Here is a 17,241-nt window from a genome sequence, read left to right as displayed (position 1 = left end):
CTCTGGCACACTGCTACTTCCTAACCTACGGAGGAGTTTGCTGACAGCTTCAAACCAACGGGAGGAGGCATCAAAGATTACACTGGTTCAAATTATTCTGACCTGTTTCTTTCTGAAATGTTAGGGAGAGGATGGGCATCGTTGCTTCAAATGTTCCTGAGGGGTTGTTACAACATTCTGGGTCACACTGTCTGTGAGAATGCCTTAGGTCAGAGAATATTTTCCAACTTGTTAGTTTATAAAACTAAATTCACCATGTCCTCCCCTTGCTCCCATAGTTCCCAAACTTCTCATTCAAATTACATTTCTAGCTCAAACTCAGAGAACTGGCCTCCCATCATATTTTTGTTCTTTTATTTTGTTCATTCAGTTCAGGACAGTTTTTGAGCATCTCCTGTGCAGAAGCACCTGCTTTCTTACAATGGATAAAAGAAACCAGACACGGATCCTAACATCAGGTAACTCACCATCCGAGGTGGCCCGGAAGCTCACAGCTGAGTCGCATGTCCCTGTGGACGCCCAGAACACACCTGTGAGCCTCTACCGTGGCCCGCAGCACACCGCGCCCTCATCCATGATTCCCTCGGCCAGCACCCGACCTCCGCGACCTCCCAACTCCTCGGGGCCACATCTCAGCAGACCGAACGTGTATCCCCCAGAGCCTATGACAGTACCAAGCACATAAAATGCAATTCCTCTGCACTGAAGTGGATACAAATAATAATGGGCATGAAGAAATATAAGCATAAATAAAAGTCATGTGTCTCATAAGAAAAATAAAATGCAACAAGGCTTGAGAGGAGGGAGCTCGCACTGGGGTGTCAGGGACAGCTTCCGGAAGCCAGCAGATTTGGAGCTGAACCTGAAACAGGAAGGCAGGAGGGCAGGGGCAGAGGGCTGAGGAAGGGCGGCAGGGCAGCCAAGCATTCCAGGTGGAGGGCACGGCACGAGCAAGACCATGGGGATCTGAAGGAGGAATCAGGGAGGTGCAGGGGCACTGGCGGAACTGAGGCCGAAGCCGGAAAGGCTGCTCGTGCACCTAGCTTGTGGGGTGTTCTTCACTCTGCCCTGGGAATGAGAGCCGAAATAAACAACAGAAATGGGAGTTTTCTGGGAGGCTCAGCAAAGAGGCACATGATTTCTTTCCAATAAGCCAAACCTAACCAGAAGAACTCAGCTGTAGGAAGACTAGGACTTCCTAGTGTGAGCCTTTCCCTTCCAAGGGCAGGGAAGGAGGTGACAGAAGGCAGGAATCTTCAGAAGCAAACGTGCGAGTGCTTCTCTCCTGTACAGACCCAGAGACAGAACCAAGACACAGGCTCTAGAAGGGGTTGAGAATGACTCCTAGCCATGATGCCAGCTCCATTCCCTCAGAAAAATGACTGAGCCGTCGGCTCTCGCTGTCAGTCTAAGGATGACAGGTTCCTGAAGCAAGAGCCGGGGAGATAGCTAAGGGAGCATCCCAGAATGCCCTGGGGCCTGACCCCGCTTACCTATCAATGTAGACAAGGGCCAGCACAGGGAAAAGCTTTGGGATATGTACTGAACTACTACAGTACTCATCAGCATTATCTTTTTTTATTAAATAGATAAATTTATTTAATTATTAACGATGGAATCCTTGAATAAGATGCTGCATATCTGCGGTAGGGAATCAGCAAGAATGAGACAATCGGGACTGCTCTTGGGCCTTCCACTCCCAGAATCACGGCCCACAGGCCCCTTTGGCCTCAGAATCACCTGGCTGCCCAAGGAAAGGCACCAGAAGCCGAGCGAGGGCCTGGAATGTGACATTTTGGCAAGGGTCCCAGGCAGAGCTGGGCGATCTAAAATTTTAAAACCACTTCTTTAACTTTGCAGGTAAGGGATGCAATTAAGTAGAAAGGCAGCAACAATGAATTAGGCAAAAAAAAAAAAGAATCTTGTTGATGGTCATGTCATCTGTCAACTTGGCTGAGCCATGGTGCCTACATAGCTGGACAAACGTTATTCTGGATGTTTCTGTGAGAATGCTTTTGGATGAGAGTTACATTTAAATCAGCGGACTTTGAAAAGAGCAGATGGGCCTCATCCAATCAGCTGAAGGCCTGAACAGAGCAAAAGGCTGACCTCCCCTAAGCAAGAGGGAATTCTGAGGCAGCCAGACTTTGGACTTGAACCGCAGCATCATCTTTTCTTGCATCACCAGCAGCCTAGACTGTCTTTGTACTACAACAACCATTCTTTCCTGTGTCTCCCGCCCACCTGCCTCCCCTGTCAGATTCTGGAGTCACCATGACTCCACAGTGAGTAGAGATGTAGTGAGACAATTCCTTAAATTAAATTTAAAAAATTTATATGTATATATATAAACCAACCTTGAGGTGTCAGAGTTCAAAAAGAAGTAGTGACCAATAATAGTCAAATTTTCTTTCATGAGGAGAACAAAAGTTTAGAATGAAAACAAAAACAGTTTTCCAAAACAGAGAGCTCCTAGGTCTTAGAGTAAACATTTAAAAAGAGCTTCCCAGGGTGGTGGGCTATCTAAGAACAGCAAGCTGAAGCTTTATCACTAACCACCCATCACCTTGGAAGTGGGAGGCATCCTCTAGCCTAAGTACATCTGATACAAAAGAAATGAGTTCCATTACCAAATAAGAGTGGTGTGGCAATAACAGAATTGCTTTTATTTTGATGGATGAGCTAAGATATAAAAATGATTAGAAACAGTAAAATTATACCACCAAATATAGTTCTTTTTGTTTTGTTACTATGGAGTAGATTCTTAAGTTAGGTGAAAGGTTGGACTATGTTACTTGTAATTTTAGGCAACAGTGAAAGGAAAGAAACTTGGTAACAGCGGTCTTTTACTGATAATAAACCACTCCCGAGTCACTGCAACAGCCATGCCAACAGTAACAAAGGCCACGGGAACTCAGGGAGATGCAAAAAAGATGAGCCACCTTTCCATTCCACTCTGTCATGGGTAGTTCAACTCCCACCATCATTTTGTGAACTGCAAGACTGGCTGGCTTCCAGACGTTTCTCTCCAAGATAACAGTGTGATGGGTCTATAAATGGACATGATAATTCCAGCTTAATCATTTGTTTAGAGTCACTAATTATAATGGCTTAGATAAGATGACTGGCCACAATTTCCTTAAATTCACTAAAGGTAAATGCAGGCTTCGACAGAATCAACAACAGCACAGGCTACACTTCAGAAGCAGCCCGTGTGGGACGGGGTGGGCGGGCACAGAGGTAGCAGGAGTTATTTTGGGGTGGAGTACTCAGAGCTCCTCAAAGAGGCTGACACCATAAGGAAGCCCGGCTTCCTCTGCAGCCACCTGCTAAAATCAGCACGGGCTCTTCACTAAGGCTTTTGAGTCCTTTTTGCATAGGAAACAAAGCACTTTGGCAAGGTTTGCCAAGTTACCTGCCAGGTGCTAAATACTCCCAACTGCCTTTTCAATGAGTCAATTCTCAACCACCAGGCAGAGCCTCTTAGCTACAGCTTTCATGCAGATGAGGCCTCACAGAAGAGCATTTCAGGCCAGCAATATGCATGTTTTAAGATAACATGGTGACTGCTTTACGGATGAAAAGCTTCCCCAGTGGGTCATCCATTATAAGAGAAAGCGCACAAAGAAACGGAACCATTGTGTCAGCCCCAAATTCCAAGAACAGCCCTCCCTTCCTTGTTTCAGACATTCTCTTTCACCAAGGTTATCTTTTTCAGGGCTAGTCAAGCCTCAGAACTGTCATTGGGAATAGTAACAATGAATCTGGGGAAGAAGGGTGTGTCTCCTCTGCAGCATCATCTGGAAGGTCTGACCCTCTGCCTCCTCAAGCAATGGGCTTTCCACAGTCTACATACTTAACCTCTTCTGGAACCTTCTTATTTAAGAAGCTCCCCACTGCTTCCTCCTCTTTTCTCAAGTTAGTGTACCCCTCCCTAGCCTTGATTGCCATAGAAGAACACTCACTAACCTCTGCTTCTTTTCCTTTCCATAAAATAAATTGATAAATGACGCTTCCCCTCAGGAGAGAGAAGAGATAGACCAAGTTGGCAGAGACAGAAGAAAACGGGCTCTACGTTTTGAAAAAGAGACTCCCGCTTCGCCTCTTGGCTTCACGCCAGTCACCCTTCCCTGCCCCTGCCCTGCGGATTTTATTTTGGCTTTGGTTTACCTTTGTGTTCCTCTTCAAAGATTTAGCAGAAATGATTATTCCTGCTACTTTCTGGGGTTCCTGACCACATTCTGCCCCCTACAGGGCATGTCCTACAGGACAGTGGCATATTTAAGCCGCTGCAATACTAAACCTAACACATTAAAGTCACAGGTTTTCCAAGATGACATGAACAGCCTCTCCAAATCTCTTTTGTCAGTTACCCTTCCTCTTGCTTGCCCAAGGTTCATGCCTCTATTACTGCATGTGCCAACATTGCCACAAAGTGGTGTCACCAAAGAAAATTTACCCATGCTACCCTTCAAATTGGCCTACAACAACTTATACTGTCTGGGGATTTGGGGGGAACTCACTCTCACTTCATGTGAATTGCAGTGGAAAAATGCACAGAACTAGGGAGAAGGACATGGAGGCAAGGACGCCGGAGAGGGGACACAGCATCAGGCGAGAGGGATGAATGTGCCCTAATGAGCAGCTCCCTGAGGGCGTAGCTGTCTCCTTCTCTAGGGATGCTCACATGCAGCCCAGAGGCCACAGGCAAGAACTGTGTTTCAGGAGCCCTGTAGTAACAGAGACAGGCCTCGGGGCTGCTAGGGTCCTTTGCTGGTCTGACTCCTGGGCTCCCGTCCCTCGCAGAACAGGAGGAGGACCTGTACGCCGCTCAGCCGCACGCGCCAGGCCCACGTGATCCGAGCTGCTAAAGAACAAGGGGGGATGGGCTCAGGTCTCCCAGATAATTGCTGACACTGGTCCACAGCGATAAAAAATAACGTCAGCCTTCTCATCTCTTCCTCACGTCCATTCCTTCTCGTACTTTTCTCTGACTTCTGCAGCTCTGTTATTCATGAGGAAATACTCAGAATGTTCTCAAATCCCTACCTTCCCTCCACTTTGGTAGGAAGCCAGAAAAGCCAAGAAAGTCAAGGAAACAAAGTTTCTGTTAAGGCTTCCAGAAATATAGAGGCATCACAAGGTGCTTGGGATTAAAACAATGTAACAATGTATCCTCCCCCCCACCCCCACCCCACTGGGACTCAGGGGTATGGAACACCTTGTTAATCATAGTCATGGAAGCCCCTTAGTTTATAATACAGTATCCAGGTAACCTTTACAGAAATGGATTAAAATATAACTAGCATCCTGAATATACTTATAGTGACCTAAGAGCTCCCACTGCAGCAGTTTCTGAGTGCTGACTCCCCCCTTAGCTTTGTAGTAAATGTGTAAAAGGCATGGCCATGCTGTACTCGCGGCGCAGACCTCTGGAGATGGCTCTCCTCTGAGCCCAGCGGCGTAAAATAAACCTCCACCCTCCAAGACCTCCGAGTGCCACTTGGTTCTTCCGTCAGTGATTCAATCCAGGCTTTCCGGTTTTCTGTAACATTTTCAGCACTAGAAAAATGCAAAAGTCTAAGGAGGGAATTATGCGATAACGGGGTTATCTGCTTACTTTTTCTTTCTTCCATTTCTCTTGACTCTGCTACCAGATATGATGCCTACTTCTCTCATAAAATCTCTGCTTCACACCAAAGCAAAATCTAGCACTGTGCAAATTTATTATAATTACTTTAAAAACGACATGGGGATGTGTATATCTATATGTTGCATCCTAATATGTAACTGAAACCAGAAATTTGGGGAACTTTTTCAGCAAATTTACTTGTTCTCTCCCCATTTTCAACATATGTTATGTAAATATGTATTTTAAAAGCTACCAGGCGTCCACTTACCTCGGATGGCTTCGTGATACACTGTCCTTTTCCTGAACACTCGAAGCCACTGGCATGGCTGTCCTCTGGCACACAGGTGCTGGTCTTCACCACCAGAGTTAAGCGCAAAGCCACAATAGATTTAGTAACAGAATCGTTCACAAAACCTAAAAGAAAACATGACAATAGGAAATGTGAAGTATTACTGTACTGATATTCTTTCTCCATATTTGATTCTTTCATCAAATATGAATTTAATTACACAGCATTCAGGTCTGACAAACAAACAAAATGCAGTAAGTTAGGCAAGGGGATACGGCCCACTGAACAGCTACCGGCCATTCAGACCTCAGGCCTTTGCACAGGCGGCTCTCCCCAGGCAGCATGGGAAACACCCAAGGCCCGGGCAAAGGAGAGCCAGGTGTTCGGCTCACCACCTGAGGCCCTCTCGCTCTGTTCCTGCCCTGCCCCCCTCTGGGGGCCACTTTGTTCTAGCCCTGCATTAGCATCTTGGCATTCACCCTGCTGCTGATCCCGTCATACCCGTCTTCTCCCAGGAAGCCACTTCCCTGTGCCTGCCAACTTTTCCTCCCCCGCCTACCCCGGACTGTCATGAGCACATGTTGGGTTTATTAATAAATGTACTACTTGATAACCAATCAGACTGCACAGCATCAGTTTAAGTTAACCATCTTAACCATCTAATAAAATAGGACCATCATAGCTAAATATGATTGTAGTATCATTGATGTGTTGGGTTTATCACTGAATGACCTTTAAGTCTAGGGCAGCTATTTCCACATACTAGGGAGCTGTAAATATGGAATAAATATAGCCTCCTACTGGAATGAAGAAATAATATGGCAAGCATTTTGGATCAGTGATATGATTATCTCACTAAGAGAGTCTCTTTTCCTAATAAGAATATTGATTTATTTATAATTTTTCATTTCAAAATGAACACTTTACAATTAACAGCCCCGTCATCCAGGAAAGACTCTTTCATTACCCATAAAGGCGCTTAAGACAAAGTGGTGAAAATGATTCCCAACAGCCATGCCTCACTGAGCCCGATTTTCTCAGGTGTTAGGGATGATAACTCCAAAATAGGGTGACCACAGAATTTATCATCAGAACTGGTACTCTTTTCAGGTTGAAATGATGACAGCAGGACACAGGCACAAAGTGAGGCTTTCTCAGGCAAGGGGACATGGTGGTCACCCTGCCCCCCATGTCCTGAGGAGCATCCATGGAACGGGAACGTGCAAAGTGCCAAGTACCCCGTTAATGGGAGGGATGTTCTTAACAGGCAGAAGATGGGTTGAAAAAAGCAATGCAAGATTTAGTTCAGTTCACAAGCATTCAGGTTATGATGGGAAGTTAACGCAAGCAAGCCTGGAAGGGAGCCACTCCTCTGCTTCCAGTTTGGGGTTAATTAGGAGACAAATGTTTGGAATCAGGAGACAAATGATTAGAGTTAGGAGAAAGGTCCCGGAGGTCTGACACAGAGTGGTCTTTCACTTCCACAGATAACTAGCTGCTTTCTTCCTAGGATTTCCTACTGAAAACTTTACTGCACATTTCCTTTGAGACAGAAAGGAAAGGGTGGGTTACCAAGTGTGCCCCCTCTGCACCCTCCACAGTGGCCCCACCCTCTACAGACACCTCCCACCTTCCAGCAGCCTTGGCATGCCCTGCTTACCCCAACTCTGCACGTGTTTCCATGATGCCCCTGTGGCCTGGAATTCTTACCCTCCTCCCAATCTCACCTTATTCCTGAGCTTTTCTGCAGTATCCCAGCCCCCTCCAAGATCTACCATGTCCCTCTGTGCTTGAGCAAATACTCTCATGTCCAGGTCACTGACTGTTTCATGTCTTGGATGGTTTCCTGTCTCACCACCTTTACCGAAGCTTCCTTAAGGGCAAGGAACAAGTCTTGAGAAGAGGCAAGTAGGAAGTCAGGACACAGGTACCTACAGGGCCAGAGCAGCAAAGGCAGTTCCCTAGGAGTTTCCAGCACATCTTGTCATCCCACATGCCCATCAACATGCTGTTTGAAGAACAGCAATCATGTGAATGCATATATTAATTCTAGTTCACTAAAAAACAATTTTGCTTATCGACTTATAGATTAGACTTGATAGAGAAACGGAGGCAGGTAGAACGGTGGGATGCTACCAGAGTTCTTATCAAAGAGACATTTTTACATATAAATTAATGAACGTAAAATCAGATTATCAGTAGTTAGAAGGTATTTTTCATACCTTTGCTTTGTTCTCTGATTTCATATTAAATTACATGAAAAATCTGTATCTGTCTGCTTACTGAGCATTTAGACCACAGAATACCCTATAATTCTGTATGAGGCCTTCCTTCAAAGGTTATTTTTTAAATTCTATTCAACTATTAAATTTACTTAGCCAGTAGTAATTCAAATGAACTAATTAAAAATATACATGTATACAGTTTTCTAGGTAATTTGCTTCCATTTCCTCAATGAACGTTTGTTGTGCTCACACCTACAAACCAGGCACCGTATTAGATTCTTGGGTTAGAGATGACTCACCACCGGTTTATGCTGCTCCAAACTTTTGGTCCGAAACAGTGGTCCTTAACAAGTTTTGAAATCGGAATTTCACTTCATAATTTCTCAGGCGCTTTTTCCAAGTACATATTGCCAGGCTCCAACACAAGGGATTCAGAATCAAGTCTGGCATGACCCACAGCAGGAATGTTTTTGAAAAAGACTCCCTAAGCAAACAGGGCATGTACTTCCAGTTAAGAACCAATGGTCCAGCAGAAAAGCTAACTTGTCATGTAAGCAGTATTATTCTTAAGGTAACAATCACCTTAAATTAGAAGCGTGTGTGCGAGCTTCTGGACGCAGATTTCACACACATATTTTTAAAAGTGTAGGTGACTCTGATGTTTAGACAATATTTATATTCCCTTGCTCATCATAAGTCTCTGAAATTCTTGGAGACACCTCTAATAAAAATCTCTGTATTTGCTTTATTTGCTTAATAACACTGTGAGTATTTTGGCCCTAAAATCCCTTGGCAAATTATTAGAGAAATGAGTCTTTGCAACAGGGTGTCACATATTACTACATAATTCCTAATTACACCACTGAATGCCCCCAAAGTAAGTCAAGAGTCTAAGCATGTTAGTTTCAGCAAACAAGATGAGACCAGTGCCTGGTGTCTCTTTCCAGGTGAGACGGTGACTTCACCGAGTTGTTTGCACCTCTCTTTGATCACGACTAGGGAAAAATGCTCAGAGTTCCCCATAATGCAAAGCAATACCATCCAATCTAACTTTCACCAAACTGCAGCTGGGTTAGAGCAGAGCAGCCCTCAGGAAATCTCACACGCTACGAGCAGGAGCTGTGCTCTTTACAAAGGGGCAGCAAGAAGAATCTGAAATGAAATAGAATTGATTTTTTTAAGAAGTTCTTTGAGGCTTTCTAAGTGGTCATTGGAGAGTTGTTGAAAGCTAGTGTGATTCCTCCGACATGGCACTCAAACTGATGGGCACATCTAACACATTTATAAGAAATGCAGAGCAAAGGGTCCCCATTTTTTTCTCTTCCTTCACGGTATGAAATCAGGAGAGGTAACCTAACTCCGGCTACGGTTCTGGAAAAAAAGGCTTGTCATCATATTCAAAATTCTAAGGCCCAGAGGCCAACTGCTCCACTGGATGCAGAAACTGGCCAAGCAGGAGTGAGAAAGGCACTCTGGCCCTGTTTACAGAGTTATTTTAGAAGGGCTTTGGTCAGCTCCCACATTTGCTATGGTCTTTTCAAAAATGAAAGCGCTGATGTCACATAGGAAGCTGGAAAGTTGCTCCAACTAAAGCCTGGTTTAAATTAAAAATGAGAAAGGGAAATAGAAAGAGGAGATTTCTAAAAGAAAGGAAAAGAAGAAGGAAGGAGGGAGGGAGAGGAGAAGGCTGAAAAAGAAAACAAACATGTATGACAGAAGCTGCAAGACTGAAGAACATGAAACACTCAGACAGAAAAACACAGCAGAAACAGAACAAGAAAATGGGGGCTTTCTGTCAAAGTTTTAGGAGCTCTCGCATCTTTTACTACAGAACATTTTATCTTCTTCTCATTTTCATGGCCTAATATTCCTCATTCCAACCATAACAAAGGTAAAATAAGGGTTCTTTGAAAATTTCCATAAACAAACATTTGCTTAAATCACAATTATGTATCGTCCAAGCCTACGATTCTGATTAGGAGGCTGAAATATTGAATCACCCTCGACGAACAGATCATGCATTCCAGGGGAGTAAACCGGCACTGTAGGATGGGGAGAGGTGGACAGGGTAGAGGGATGGGGTTGAACACATTTATTCAATATTCAGCAGATGTTCATTGACCTCCAAGTAGGGGGCAACTGTAGGTTGAGTTCTAGAGTCTGAGAAAGAGCAAGTGAAGAGAGTTAGGGAGGTCAGCATGTCACATGGGTGAGGAGGTCAGCATATCCCAGGGATGAGGCGGTCAGCTTGTCATGCAGATGAAGTTAATGTCATGTGGATGAGGAGGTCACCATGTCACGTGGACAAGGGCAGTGTATGAGTGGCCAGACTTTGATGAGGATAGAGAGGAAGGGCCAGATCGGAGTGGGTCTTGTAAACCTTTGTGCAATGGGAATCCACTGAAGTTTTAATCAGTGGAAAAATTCATCATTTACACTTTTTTCAAAAATCACATTTTGGAGGAAGAACCAATAAGATTTTCATATACATTGGATGTGAGATATGAGGGAAAGGAAGAAATCATGTACAGAGTAAAAAACTTTATGTGCATGTGTCAGGGTTCGTGGGGTGGGGAGGGTGCTAGGGAAGTGAATCGAGATTTCCACTGTGAACAGATTAAATTTGGGATTCTGATGAGGCCCCCCCAAATAGAGCAGTCAGGTTGGTGGTCACACAAAGGACATGGGTAGTTAGAAACATCAGGGCTGATGAGTAAATTTCGGCCTCGTCTGAAGATGGGTGGTATTACACCACTGAGACAAGGAAAGACAGAGGGGAGAAAGAGAAAGAACAAGGCCCAGAATCAAGCTTTACTGGCCAACAGTCATGATATAAAGCTAGCTTTGCATAGATCTATTAGATCACAACAGAATCATACTGGAAAAAATAACTAATACCGATAACCATAGGTCTTTCCATAGTGGAGCTGATAAAAATGGGCAAGCTTTCCATAACACAAAGAACCCCAAGAATTCCATAATAGTGACTTTGACATCTTTAACACTGAAGGGGTAGTCTATGGTGGTCCATAACCAAAAACGTCTCAAGGACACCACACAATTCACCTTGACATTCCAGATGCTGGGAAAGGAAGAGACGCGAGGGAGGATGGGAGGGGACAGGGGGAGATCCCACTCAACTGAGAGCCCACCTCTACTTGCCCACAGCTGGGTGATGTCCCTAATGAGTTTTAAAACTGTAATGAGGGAAAACTTTCTCTACAGGTCATCCAGGGATCTGTTAACGCCATCAAGTAACTAGTTACAATGACAAATAAAAGTTGGGTTTCCTACTGCCTTACACCCCCCCCAACCTTCCCACAAAAACACACCAATGCTCTGCCCTGCCCACCAGCCCACACTGTGCTCATTAACACAGTAATAAAATGTTCTGCCATCATTACAGTCCTTTTCAAACATTGATTTTACCCAACTCACCTCCCTTGGTGCCAATGAGAAGTTAAGAGTGACTGAAAGGGGGTCCAGCCATTATCCTTGGGATGGAGTGACCGAGCATCAGCCAGAACACACACAATGGCGGGCTCCAGGCCATTAACTGTTTATTCTACCACTTGTCTTCTTTAATATTAACACTAAAGAGTTTTAAATGGACTCTGTAGTTAATACCTCATTGGGATTAATAGCAAATGAGATTTGCATTTCTTACTTCAGTGGTTTGGCTAAAGACCATTTTCTTTCCTGTTAAAAGGAAAGCATACATGCAAAATAAAAATTCTGCCTGTAAATACTTGGGCAGCAGGTGTTGGAAACAAACTGCCGAGTTTTCCTATAAAGGCTCAGCAAGTAGTTTGGCACAAACATATAACCTATAAAAACTGCACAGCCCAGGAAGTCCCATGGCTGACACCACACAGGCATGAAAGGTTTGAAATGCTGCAGGTTCCAGCTCCAGTTGGAGACCGGGGTTTTTGCATTAACTCAGGCACTGGGAAGGCAAATACCCCCAATTCCCACATCTCATTCCACAGAAGCAGGGATGGGATGGTGTACCTGCGCTGACCTTTGAGAAGGTGGGATGGAGGTTAGCGCAAAGCTTGATGAGCCAGTCAGGATCCCCTGGGTTTAGGACTCAATACCTGTGAGTTAGGAAACAAAATCTGAGAATGTCTTTGGAAAAATGTCAGGCCAGAGGCAAAAACAGAGCTTGATACAGGAAGCAAACTTGAACTTAGACCAAGTCCAGGGCTGCATGATGCTAAAACAAGCCTTACTAACACACATCACCACAGGAACAGAGCTGTCTTTCCATCACGGGCACGCGGAATGCCCGCAGACTAGGAATGGAGGGGGAAAGCAGAATGAGCCTCCGGGCTGCCACTGCACCCGTGCGCTGACACGAGATGCCTCACTTGCTGAGGAGCCTGCCTGGCCACGCTGAGGGTCCCGGCATGATATTCAAGGTCTTCTTACCTTTTCTAAACAAAGCTTTCTGTACATTTCCATGTGAAGCTGACTTCAGTTGTTGTTTACTTGCTTGCTTTTAAGTTTTGATGCTTAGAGCAGTAAACTTTTTAGAAAATTTACCCATACAGAGTATCTCATTTTCTGTGGGTTCCTAAGTAAAGTATAGCCAAAAATACTTTCTGAATTAGAAGACACAATGTCGGGTAACAGCAACGAACTAAGCTTTCTGTTGCCACTCATCTAGGTCATGGGTAGCTTACACCCGACTGACTGACGATGAAAAGTATATGTTAAGTATATCATTTGCTCTAAAGAAAAAGTAATTGTAAAGATAAAGGGAAGATAATATAGAAAAAATACAATCAACTTGCTACTACTTGAAGATAGATGGATTGGTTCTCAATAAATCTTACGGTCAGATACAGCGACACTGAGCAACTGTCTCCTGACTGTCAGCATGTCAGCAGTGCCTTCTGTCTGTTTGTCCTACAGAGAAAAGCTTGAAGTTCAATATCAAAGCACAGGCTTAAAAAGATGAACAAAAAAAGGTTTAGATTAAGATTCTTCTTAGGTTGATGTTCTATACCTTTCCAAAAGAAGTATCTATTCCCACAGTAAAGGGTTACTAACCCACAGTGTTATATTTTGTCTCATTTTTTTCAAGGTGTTCATCCTACCATCATCCTTTCTCTATAAATATTAGACAAATTATTTGCCCTAAGTAGGGCTTGAGCCTTTGACCCGTGGGAGTAATTGCTAGTTACCTGCTAGTATCTATTCTCCCCATGTTCCTTTAATAATAGAGTTGGGAGTTTTTGCTGGGAATGGGGCCACCCAGCTAAAGAGCTCGCCTCTCACCAGTGACTCAGTGACAGGGCGCGCAGCACTTCTGTGATGTAAATCTAAGACTGAGAAGTGCTGGCCCAGCCCCCACCCCTTCTCACTGGCGGACATGCCAAAGTGACGGTGACAGCTGGGTAACCAGTTTGAATCCAGACATGGAATCTGGGTGTTCAGGGTATGGAACTGCCCTCTCAGCCCTGGCCCAGCTGCCTCCAGACTATAACGAGGGTGAGAAATGAACTCAGAACTTGCTCGAGCCGATGTATTTGAGGTCTATTACATCGGCTTCGACTGCGCCCCAACCAACAGGCAGGCCTGCAAAGGAACTGTGTCAAACTCCTCCTGTGCCACAGCCATCATGTCTGCCGCGCGACTCAGAGACCGTCACCATTCGGCTAGTACACAGTGCCACGAACTCGCACAGCACTCATCCCATCACTGCCTGTCTCTCCTTCCTCTTCCCTAGTGTTCACAAACACAACTGGCCATCAGACGGCTCGCCTTATACAGAGGGGGAGGAGTGGGAAGGAACTGAGCACCAGCTTAGGAAAGATATTTACTGTGGTTCCTCTCAGCATGTAGGGAAATGCAAAATATACACATTAACAGGTGGGCATATTCTGTAATTTGATGTTAACATTTCATGTATCCTGTACATAGTGCGTGGTCCACATTATAGAAGCAGTAACTGCTCACAATATCCGTTCAGTAATTCTGAATGAATGCCTCCTGACGGGTGAGTGGCTTCATTGTGAATACTGCGGTGAGTAGCCACAGCCACGTGCTGACAAGGGTGGAGGGAGATGATACCAGTCTCCACCCCAGACGGTCTCTCCAGCTCTCTGGCTTTGGAAGAGTTATTTACACCTTTCAGCCCTTGGATTCTTTCTCTCTTAAATGGATATAATAACACTACCTATTTTCTGAGATGGTGGTTATGATTAAAGCTCTTAATATGATCAAAGCTTTTAGTACACGACAAGCATATGGTAAGGACTCTGTACATCGTCACCATCACCACCGCCACCACCATCCCTACCTTCAGCTCCCCATTGTCTCAGTCGGTACCGGTTGCTATAGTACCACAGGCTGGATGGCTTAAACAAATATTTATTTCTTACAGTTCTGGAGGCTGTAAGTCTGAAATCAAGGTGCCAGCACAGTCAGGTTCTTGATGAGAACCCCCTTCCTGGCTTACAGGCAGTTGCCCTTTCCTGAACCTTCACATAGTGGAGAGAAAACTCTGGTCCTTTCATCTCAGAAGGACACTAATCTCATAATGGGGATACAGCCTCAAGACCTAATCAAACCCTAATTACCTCCACAGGCTCCACCTCCAAATAATATTACACTGAGGATTAGGGTTTCAACATATGAGTTGGTTGTGGGGGGAAAAGGGGAGTGGCGTGAAGAGCAAGAGGAGAAACATTCAGTCCACGGCAGCCATTATCGCCATCACTGCCACAATCACCACCACCAATACCACCACCATCACCACCTCCACCACCACCACAGTCACCACCACCAATACCACCACCATCACCACCACCACCACCTCCACCACCACAGTCACCACCACCAATACCACCACCATCACCACCACCACCACCACCACAGTCACCACCAATACCACCACCATCACCACCTCCACCACAATCACCACCACCACCACCGCCACCACCATCACTGCCCACCACCACCACCACCACCACTACCATCACCACCTCCACCACCACCACTCACCACCACCAACACCACCACCATCACCACCACCATCACTGCCACCACCACCACCACCATCACCACCACCATCACCATCACCACCATCACCATTACCGCCACCACCATCACCGCCCACCACCACCATCACCGCCACCCACCACCACCACCATCACCACCTCCACCACCACCATCACCGCCACCACCATCACCGCCACCACCATCACCGCCCACCACCACCATCACCTCCACCACCATCACCATCACCGCCACCACCATCACCGCCCACCACCACCATCACCGCCACCACCATCACCACCTCCACCACCACCACAGTCACCATCACCACCAACACCACCATCACCACCACCACCACTGCCACCACCACCACAATCACCGCCACCACCACCTCCATCACTATCACCATCACCATCACCACCATCACCACTACCACCATCACTACCTCCACCACCACCACAGTCACCATCACCACCTCCACCACCATCACTGCCACCACCACCACAATCACCACCACCACCACCATCACCACCACCACAATCACCACCATCACCACCACTATCACTACCATCCCCATCCCCATCGTCACTACCATTATTACTACCACCATAATCATCACCATTATCGCTACCATCCCCCATCACCACCGTTATTATCATCGCCCCCATCATTATAACCATCACCCTCAGTATCATCAGTGCCCAACATCTACTTACAGTGGGGTCCTGAATGGAACTCAGACTTACACAGATCTGAGGACAAGGCTCTGGGAAACTGTGTCCCCTGAAAAATCAGCAGTGCCAGGATGCAAATAAGGTCATTTAGAGTCTCCTGACTCAGCCCCCTTCATGTCAGACCTTTTAAGTAGAATTTTTTTAATTACTGCTGCTTTTTAAAATTATTGCTAGAATTCAAAAATAACATGCAACTAAAAGTACACCACACATTCATAATAATGTGGTTTATATTATCTGCCATTTTGAATAATTCATGCCTAGGTTCCACTTTAAAAGCTAGGCTCTAAGCTCTATTTGAAGTTATAAAAAAAAAAGCGAAGAAATGAGGTATGGCTATAATTTATAGCATTAAAGACTTTAAATGTATAACCATACAAAAGACACTGGCCAATATAATGGGCATAATGGTATAAAAATATTCAAATTATAAAATCTACTTTTGAAGCAAAATTTATAACTAGGCCTGTCAAATCTCTCCATGTGCCTATTTCTGGCATTAAGTAATCTCCATTCAGCACAAAGTTCTCATTACATATGAAAACCACATCCTAATTGGACACATTTTTTAATGCCAGTCCTGTATAGCCATTGGTAGAACATGAAAATTAATTTTCACTCTCCTTTGAAATTTTGTTGGTTCACATAGAATATACAATTGGAATTCTTCATTTATTGAATCTTTTTCAATGTCTGTTTTGATCGCCTTTTCATAATCAGTTAGAATTGTATCCCTCAGTCTTCCATTAGTACAGCTTCAACTCATCAAATACTAGTAAATCAATTGCTAAATTACTGCAGAACTCATACACAATTGCCCACCATGTCCGGTCATTAGTACCCAATGAATGCATCCTGACTAATGGCATTACTATAAATACCAAAATAATTCATCACTCCTCCGCATTGATGTGAGGGTAATGGGAGATTATAATGCACAGCTAACTGGGCTGTGGATGACTTCATACACGTTAGGGAGTCAGAGAATCAGGCCCTGAGATGAGTGAACATGAGAAGCTGGTGATTGACATGTTTACCTTCCTGGCTGTTGCAAACTGTGAACGTGATCTTTAGACTGCCTTTGTTCTGTTACATCTCTTTGTTCTGCACTGATTCAAAATTCCACATTTAAGTGGCCACCAACAAGGCTGTTTGGTAACTTCAAGGTCATATGAAAGAAGTTACCTGAATTTACGAGTATTTGGTGGAAGTTTTAACTTGAGATGCACTTGCTTCTTGAATTATGCATAACAACTTTATTTTTCAGTACAACGTATTTATTGCACTAAAAATAGAAGTAGCCAATGTACTGCCATGAAGCCCCAGTAGGGTGCCCTGACTTGAAGGAAAACAATT

The 17,241-nt window shown here is 44.8% G+C and overlaps 1 protein-coding gene across 1 annotated transcript in view; it reads right to left on the bottom strand.

The window, feature by feature from the left end:
* DNER (delta/notch like EGF repeat containing) overlaps window positions 1-17,241 on the bottom strand; it is a 267,700-nt gene that overhangs the window by 121,242 nt on the left and 129,217 nt on the right. Inside the window, exon 5 of the mRNA XM_036997832.2 lies at window positions 5,901-6,046. Coding sequence (XP_036853727.2) covers window positions 5,901-6,046 — 146 coding nt within the window. The remainder of the gene's footprint in view (window positions 1-5,900; window positions 6,047-17,241) is intronic.

The sequence above is a fragment of the Manis javanica genome, chromosome 12 (assembly GCF_040802235.1).
Source record: "Manis javanica isolate MJ-LG chromosome 12, MJ_LKY, whole genome shotgun sequence".
NCBI classification, from domain to species: domain Eukaryota; kingdom Metazoa; phylum Chordata; class Mammalia; order Pholidota; family Manidae; genus Manis; species Manis javanica.
This window is presented reverse-complemented; position numbering and strand designations above follow the sequence as displayed.